General features: G+C 37.1%; 2 protein-coding genes across 2 annotated transcripts; both read right to left on the bottom strand.

Annotated features, from left to right (window-relative positions):
- Positions 1–307: 307 nt before the first annotated feature.
- Positions 308–2,150, bottom strand: LOC112750521 (aspartyl protease family protein 2). The gene has a single exon (XM_025799283.3). The coding sequence runs from the start codon at positions 1,797–1,799 to the stop codon at positions 435–437; it is 1,365 nt and encodes a 454-aa protein (XP_025655068.1). The 5' UTR covers positions 1,800–2,150; the 3' UTR covers positions 308–434.
- A 4,955-nt stretch (positions 2,151–7,105) lies between these two features.
- On the bottom strand, positions 7,106–8,681 carry LOC140179292 (uncharacterized). The gene is made up of 4 exons (XM_072218007.1): positions 8,491–8,681; positions 8,169–8,347; positions 7,946–8,082; positions 7,106–7,483 (listed from the first exon to the last, which is right to left on the bottom strand). The coding sequence occupies exons 1-4, from the start codon at positions 8,679–8,681 to the stop codon at positions 7,106–7,108; spliced, it is 885 nt and encodes a 294-aa protein (XP_072074108.1).
- Positions 8,682–8,904: the final 223 nt, after the last annotated feature.

The following is an 8,904-nucleotide window of genomic DNA, read 5'->3' as shown; positions in this document are numbered from 1 at the left end:
ATGCTTCATTAACGTAAACCATGAAACCCTCTAATGATTTGTGTATTTCAAATTCGTGAGACCCTTTCCACGGTTTACTTAAATTTATAAAAAGTTACATTTTGGTATCCGAAATTGCAAAAGCTACATTTCCATAATTTTAAAAATCAAATATTTTATTTTCGTAAAATATTTTCACTAAGTGAGTGAAAACACATCATGAAAACTCATGCCATGATAATATTTCATATTCTATTATTATATCTTATAAAACATCTATAATTAATAATACTCCATACCCCATTATGTATGATAATACTCTATGATATGACATCAATAATAATAATTATTTTATAATATAAAAAATATTATAATAGCAATCTTAATAAAATTATATTGGATCACAATAAAATAAAAATAATAAAAAAAAGGGGGTTCGGTTTTTTCTTTTTTTTTCAGCCAAGAGTGCAACCATGACGCGTAAACCCGAGCCGCGATCTGTCCCTATCGAACTCAAACAAGTAACCTTGCTGCATCAGATTCCCAATCACTGAAAAACCTGCACCCTCTTTCACCGCTTGAATTGCCACACACTTCACTCCCTCCATAGCGTCGATGAAATAGTTTCTCGCCGGCGGCGACATTACCGATTTCCCGGAGAAAGAAAAGCTCAGCTTCGGCAGCTTCACCTTCCCTGCGCCAGTGACATTCACACACAGATCAAACCCTAGGTTCGCTCCTTCCACCGGTGGCAACCTCACGCGCCGCCGGAAGGCCGCCAGAACTTGCCGGTACGCTGGCTCCGCCAGGAACGTAAGCGTCGTGCCGGAGTCCACGACAGTGCCGCCGTTCCCATTCTCGTCAACGGTCCAAACCGAAGGGCTTATCGGTAATTTCGCCCCCTCAACAAACAAGCCCTCAACGACAATGTAGTAAAACGTGGGCGAAAGAGGGTTTTTAACTAACGGCGTATAACTGAACAGTTTCCGTGATACGGCGTCTCTTTTGGAAGCACCAATGGTTAAGAAACTCCTTGGAGGCGGGGATATGGTGTAGTCAAGAAGACAGTATGAGAATCTGTTCCCGAATGTTCTACCGAGTTGGGAGCTAAACGACATCGTTCCGCGTCCTAAACCCAGAACACCTTGGGCACCGTTGAAACTCGCGCCTGTAACGCTGGGACCAGAAACGCGAAACCCGCAACCGAAGGAGAAGTCTTTTACTTTGGTTACTCTTCCGGAGCTTGTGTTAAACGTCGTCGTTTCCTTCGAGAACAAGCCGCTTGTGGTGGAACCGTCCACGTAGGAGTAGGAGTACAGACAAGGGGAGTGGATCTTGGAGTGGTTGCAGGTTCGGGTTTGAGATTGAGTTTGGACCGGATGTGGAACGAGTCGACACGACGAGTCGTAGCAGTGGTGAGGGGCGAAGGTTCTGGAATGTCGGACCAAAAATTTGGATCCGGGTGGATGGGCGGAGCAGTTCCTGCAGGCAGAGCATTTCACCCACACTAGGTCGCTGCCGGTGTCCGCCACCAGGAGGAGGCTCTGCGGCGGTGATCCGATTCGGAGATCCACGAAGTATTGACCCGACCCGGTTGAGGCGCCGGAGACGAGTGGGGACTTCAGAGACCCGCGGCGGCCTTGGAGGGCCGCGAAGAGGGTTGAAAGGCGGTGACTGTCTGAGGAGAGAAGCTGAGCTGGCAAGGAGAGTGGATTGTTCTTTTGCACTAACGGTAACTTCAGGTATTCAATACAGTTGGTGCAAGTGATGAAACTGAATGCGAAGAAGAGAGTAAAGGAAAGATGACAAGCTGACCCCATTGTTGAAGGAGGGTGAAGAAGGAAGGAGGAAACCGTTCAAGTGGAAGAAGTGAAGTTGAATGGCTTGTTCTGTCCAAAAAAAGACACACAAGCACAGAAGATGAAAGAGGTGTTGATGTGTTATACTACCAGGCTTCTTGTTTGTTCCTTTTAATGGTAATAGATATCTATATATGTGTGTGGGTTTGTCAAGAATTTAATTTAATTTTCAAATAGGAGTAAAACTGGTGTAATGCTTTATTATTACAGTTAAATTAAAATTATTACAATAAAAACATATTAATGTAAATTGTAAACATATTGATTATTTTTATACTTGTGAATTTTATATTTATAAATACCATTTATATATTAAAATCGACCACTAAAATTATCGATTAGTATAAAATATATATTAAAATATAAAATACACATTGAAAATGAATTAAACATATATATTTATAAACAAATACGTGATAGCTTATTTTGGTACATATGTAATGTTAATTTTTCTTTTTTAGACACAATAACATTTTTTTCTTTATAAGTAATTTTATCAATATTTTAAATTTTCGTAGATAAAAATAAAATTATTTTTTAATTCTAAGACTATCTATGTTAAAAATTTTCAAAATTCTATTTTAATTGCAACACCATCCATGTTAATTATTAAAAAAAAAAATACTAGAAAGCGGAAGTGTACTTAAATTTGTGAACGTGATTGAAAGAATTTGATTATTTGATCTTTCTCAACCGAAACTTTTCTATATCCCTGATAGACTTATATCGTAACTCCTCTAATGGAAAAAGAGTTACGGAGGTGACTTTGATATGTTAGAGATCAAAACCCTAAAGTTACTATTTATATTTGAATGTGTCACCCATTAAACCTTAAATCTCAAATAAAATAGTATCTCTAGTTTTATTCTTATTTAATTCTAAATCAAAAGTAATAATAACTTATTTAATTCAACATTTATAACAATAAATGAGATCAGTATTATATAACTCATTTAATGAGAAATAGGTTAATTTGCGATTATAATTAATATATATGTATTGCCCTTAAATAGATTAAGAAATAATAATTTCCTAACAAATATCACTAAATTTAGAAGAGTTCGATCCTTAAACTTTATACATAATTACATATAACGTGGCTTACATGCATCAAGCCACTATGCGGTCCATGGTAGGGAACAAAATGAACTTTTGGTTTTATCGTCCATACTTAACTTTAAACTTTCATTCTCTCTCACGGTACATTTTAATTGTTTCGTCTTCTAGCACCACCACTAATAAGCGCTCTCTCTCTCTCTCTTTCTCACTCACTCTCTCTCGCTCTCTTACACACACATGCATACACACACACAAATCATGATGTTTTATACATATAACGTGACTTGCATGCATTATGCCATTATGCAGTCCATACTAGGGAACAAAATAAAGTTTTGAATTAAGTTTTGGTTTTATCGTTCACACTCAACTTTACCCTTTTATTTTCACTCACAACACATTTTAATTGTTTTCTCCTTGAGCGCAGAGAGAGATGTTGAACTTTTAATTTTTCACACACATACACACAAATCATGATGTTTTATACATATAACGTGGATTGCATACGTCATGCCATTGTGCGGTCTATGTTCGGGAACAAAATGAAGTTTTGAACAAAGTTTTGGTTTTATCATTCACACAACTTTATACTTTCATTCTCACTCACAACACATTGTAATTGTTTTCTCCTCTAGCGCTGCCACCAATAAGCACCCTCTCTCTCTCTCTCTCTCTCATGCACGCACACACACAGATGCTTTATTTAGAAAGATTTGCACAGATTATTATTTATTGACGATTATGATGATATCACTAAATTTAAAAAAGTTCGATCCTTAAACTTGATACATATAACGTGGCTTGCATGCATCATGCCACTGTGCGGTCCATGTTAGGGAACAAAATAAAGTTTTGGTTTTATCGTCCACACTCAACTTTACACTTTCATTCGCACTTATAGCACATTTTCGTTGTTTTCTCCTCTAGCGCTGCCACCAACAAGCACTCACTCACTCCTTCTCTCTCTCTCTCTCTCTCTCTCTCTCTCTCTCTCTCTCTCTCTCTCTCACTCACTAATCAGAGCAGTCCATTCCTCAGGCTTACAAAGATAAACTGTTCTGATACCATAATGTAACACCCTACCATTTATTACTTATGCTTTAGTCATAATTCAATTATGATTTGGTGCTACGACACAAGATTAAGATATAAATACATATATATCGAAAGGAATATCATACTAGAAGCCTGTGAAAAGATTTAAAACTCGAGAAAAGACAATTCGTTGATCGCTCACACTCGATAGACATAACATATCTCTCCAAAATACATCATAAGTCTCTAAAGGCAAGTCTTCAAAACAAGTGCATAATATAAGTGTTTCCAAAAGAAAGAGAAAGTCTAAGATTAAAGCAGAATAAAAGATCCTCTTCGCTGTCCTTCCAGATAAACCTCCCGCTCAATGAGAAATGTCGGGACCTACTTCTGAAGAGTAATAATTCCCGAAACGGGTGAGAACATCATCCCTTATAGGATTCTCAGCAGGGCAATAATTCCAAATAGAGACTATATAAAACCACATGAACTCAGTAGGCAATCCTAATCTCCAATCACACAAAGTTAAAGCCTAGGGTTCTTACTAATCTGATCAAGGTAGATAAACTGAATCTCAACTATATTAGTGATCTTTAAATCTCAATCTTCCCTTATACAAATCATCATCTCTCTTAATATCATAGATTCCCAACTCTTTTAATAATTCAATATTAAAATTTAGTTTCAATATTATCAATTCATCCTCAGTTTCTTCCACAAACCTCAGTCACCACCTCCCATCAACCCTTAGCGTCACCACGGTCAGCATAAGGGATATCTCAGTTGTACAAACATATACAAGACAATACAAAGAACACACAAATAGAGAGAACAGATAAAACAACTAGTTCAATTAGCATATAGATACAATTATTCAAATAGGCAAGCCAGATACAAGATGCATACCCAAACAATACACACAAATGCAAATGATGAATGCATGTCCTATGGCCAATGAGCTCATCTGTCGGTTATATAGCCAAACCCGATATGTCTGGTAATTAACCCTGAACATTCCCTCGGTGCGCACATCCCCAAGCTCAAACTCATATTCATTGATCAATGTCCCTGGGGGAACATCTGGGAAGGTATAAGTGTCTGGCCACATCTTGCGACGAAAGGTCAACAGAGTTTCAATTCTGACCAGGAGCAAGTGGGACAAAACCACCATCCTTGCATATTACCCCAGAAGCTCAAATACCGACTGGGAGCAAGCGGGACTAAACCACAATCTTTGTATCTATCCCAGAAGCTCAAATATCGACTGGGAGCAAGAGAGACAAAACTACAATCATTGCATCTACCTCATAAGCTCAATTATTAATCAAACCATTTCTCATTATCCTCTCAAATCAACTTAATCTCATTAGTTTTGTTTTAATTAAGTTTGTATTTAATGCTTAGATTTTGTTTTAGGTTTTGGTATATAAGGAGTTTGAAAAACGTTCTTTTGAACCTAGAGACCTTTTTCCATTTCATACCTCTGTTTTTATTTGAATTTTAGCATGAGTCACTAATCTCCTCGGTTAAAGTTAGGAGCTCTGTTGATTCTAATGGACTAATGTTATAGCTTTCTACCTTTGATTAATGCATTGATGTTTTTTTAAGAAAGATTTTTTGTTCTTCATCTAAAGAATTTGAATGTGTTGGAAAATAATTCTCTTCTGACTTGAATTCTCTTAATATGTTAGAAAATTTAATTAATTAAATTAAGCTTGAAAACTCATTCTCATGATTCTTAGGTTTTAAACTTGGATTTGATAGGTGACATCGAATTAACCAAGTTTGGTTCTTGAGAATTGTGTGGTTTTTAAATCAGTGAACATTCTTAACCTCTTGTCACAATTGATTAATCAAGGAATTGAAAATTGATTAGGATTAGAGAAATTGAATTACTAAGGAATTGGAGTTTGATTATTTATTATGTGCCATAGATACATCATTGCATAATCAAGGTGGAGAGTGAAAAGCATTTTTCTAGAAGTCTCAGCATCTCTAAAACCTTAACTCTTGTGAATCATATTCCTTTATGAATTACTTACGATTTGCTTTTATTCAATTCACTATTTTTATGCAATTGCTCTTGAAACCCTTGATTTTGATTGTCTAACTAAAATAATCAATTGACTATTGCTTGTTTAGTCTGTTAATCCATACGAGAATGATAACACACTCCCGTGGTATTACCTGAGACAATTCAGTGCACTTGTCGATTGTTTATGGTTTTTTTTAAATCCCCATCAACCCCATCATGTTCACTAAAGGTACATGGAATGTCAATTCATCTCATAACTGTATGGTTTTGGGTTTTATGACATGACTTTCATCGGGATTGTATTTCTTAAGTTAGGAAACATGGAACACATTATGAAGATTTGACAGATGTGGAGGTAAGGCTACTTGATATGCTACTGGGCTGACTCGACTATGGATTTGGAAAGGTTGTATATATCTAGGGCTTAACTTTTTGCCTTTGGGACTACGACCTATACCAGTTGTAGGGGTAGCTTTTAGAAAAACATGGTCGTCTTCTGCGAATTCTAAGAGCTTTTGTCTTATATCAGCGTAACTCTTCTATCGACTTTGTGCAGTTAAGATCCTATTGTGAATTTTTCTGATCTGCTCAGTAGTTTCCAGAACCAACTTTGGTCCTAAGGCACTGGATTCTCCTCCTCCGTACCAACATAGTGGTGACTGGCATTTGTGGCCATACAGTGCTTTATAAGATGCCATCCCGATGCTTACTTGGTAACTATTGTTGTAGGCAAATTCTATTAGAGGCAAATATTTATCCCTGTTTCCTCATTGATCCAAAGCACAAGCTCTCAATATATCTTCCAATGTCTGAATCGTATTCTCAGACTGACCGTCTATCTAAGGGTGATGCGTAGTTCTCATGTGTAAACTAGTTCCAAACGCCTTTTGAAATGCAATCCAAAATCTTAAGGTGAATCTCGAATCTCTATCAGACACGATATTAGGGGTATACCGTGTAATCGTACGATCTCTCGGATATACAACTGGGCAAGCTTCTTGAGTGTATAATCAATCTTGATGGGTAGAAAATGAGCAGAATTGGTCAGCCTATCCACTATCACCCATACTGCATCATATCCAATCGTGGTTCTTGGCAGTCTAGAGACAAAGTCCATTATAATCGTCTCCCATTTCCATTACGGTATCTCCAAAGGTTGAAGAGTTCCAGAAGGCTTCTGATGTTCAATCTTCACTTTTTGGCCGGTAAGGCATTTTGAAACGAACGCCGCTATATCTTTCTTCATTCTCAACCACCAGAACATCTGTTTCAAATCTTGGTACATCTTGGTTACTCCTGGGTGTAGTGAGAATCCCCCTTGATGAGCTTCTGTCAAAATTTTTTGGTGTAGCCCTTCATCGTTTGCCACACAGATTCTTCCTTTGTATCTCCATATTCCTTCATTTTCTTGTTTAAGTTCTCCTTGTATTTCCTTACCAACATTCATTAGAAGTTGTGTCATTTTAGTTTCCTTTTTCTGAGCTTGCTGAATAGCAGTCTTAAAATCAGGCGTTATCTGCATTTGTGCCAAGCAAACTCATTGGGGTGCGTCCCTTAAGTCTAGTTTGAGTTGCTCAATTTCTATTACAAGTTCTTTTTCTTTGATCATCATCCATGCCACACTTGTATTTTTCCAGCTTAGTGCATTGGCCACCATATTTGCTTTTTCGGGATGATAACATAGCTTGAAGTCGTAATCAATGAGAAATTTTATACACCTTCATTGTCGCATGTTGAGTTTCTTCTGATCAAAGATGTACTTCAGGCTCTTATGATCCGAAAAGACTTCAAATCGTACTCTGTACAAGTGATATCTCTAGATTTTGAGAGCTAAAACCACTGCTGCTAATTCCAAATTGTGTGTTGGAAGTTTTGTTCGTGAGGTCTCAGCTGTCTTGAAGCATATGCGACAACCTTCCGGTTTTGCATCAATACACAACCTAATCCTTTGTGTGAAGTGTTACAGTATACTACATACGGTCCTAGCAGGTTTGGCAATACAAGAACTGGTGTGTTCGTTAACCTTTCTTTCAGTGTTTCGAAACTTTCCTCGCACTCCTTCATCCAAATAAACGACACTTTTTTCCTTGTAAGCTTTGTCAATAGCAATGCTATCTGAGATAATCTTTCAATAAATCGTCTGTAGTACCCAGCTAATCCCAAAAAACTTTGAATCTCTATGACCGTAGTTAATTGCTTACAGTTTAATATTGTTTCAATCTTTGACGGATCCATATTGATGCCTCCTTGGGATACCACGTGCCCCATAAATTCCACTTCTTGTGCCCAAAATTCACACTTAAATAACTTCGTGTACAGCTTCCACTCCTTCAGGATTTGCAATACAGTTCTTAGATGTTCTTCATGTTCTTTCTCAATCCTTAAATTAATAAAAATATCATCGATGAAAACAATATGAACTTATCTAAGTAAGGATGAAAAATTTGATTCATATAATCCATGAAGATGGTTGGAGCATTGGTTAGTCCAAACGACATAACCATATACTCAAAATGATTGTACCGAGTACGAAATGCAGTCTTAGGTATGTCTGACTTTCTGCCTCGAATCTGGTGAAACCCGGACCTTAGGTCTATCTTTGAAAAAATAGTTGTGCCTCTCAATTGATCCATTAAGTCATCAATCCTTGGTAGTGGGTACTTGTTCTTGATTATAATCTTGTTCAGCTGTCGATAATCTACACACAATCGCATCCCTCTGTCTTTCTTCTTGACTAATGAAATTGGCGCTCCCCATGGCGATGCACTTGGGTGAATGAAAAGACTTCAGAAAAGACTTCAAGAAACTCTTTTGCTATTGGAATTCGCACTAGGTCTAGTTCAGCTTCAATCTAAGAAAACATGATAAGTAGATAACCAATATATTCCGAAGTTAATATCTATACCACACAAAAGTAAACAAATCAGATTATGCACA

The sequence above is a fragment of the Arachis hypogaea genome, chromosome 15, assembly GCF_003086295.3.
Source record: "Arachis hypogaea cultivar Tifrunner chromosome 15, arahy.Tifrunner.gnm2.J5K5, whole genome shotgun sequence".
Taxonomy (NCBI): Eukaryota; Viridiplantae; Streptophyta; class Magnoliopsida; order Fabales; family Fabaceae; genus Arachis; species Arachis hypogaea.
This window is presented reverse-complemented; position numbering and strand designations above follow the sequence as displayed.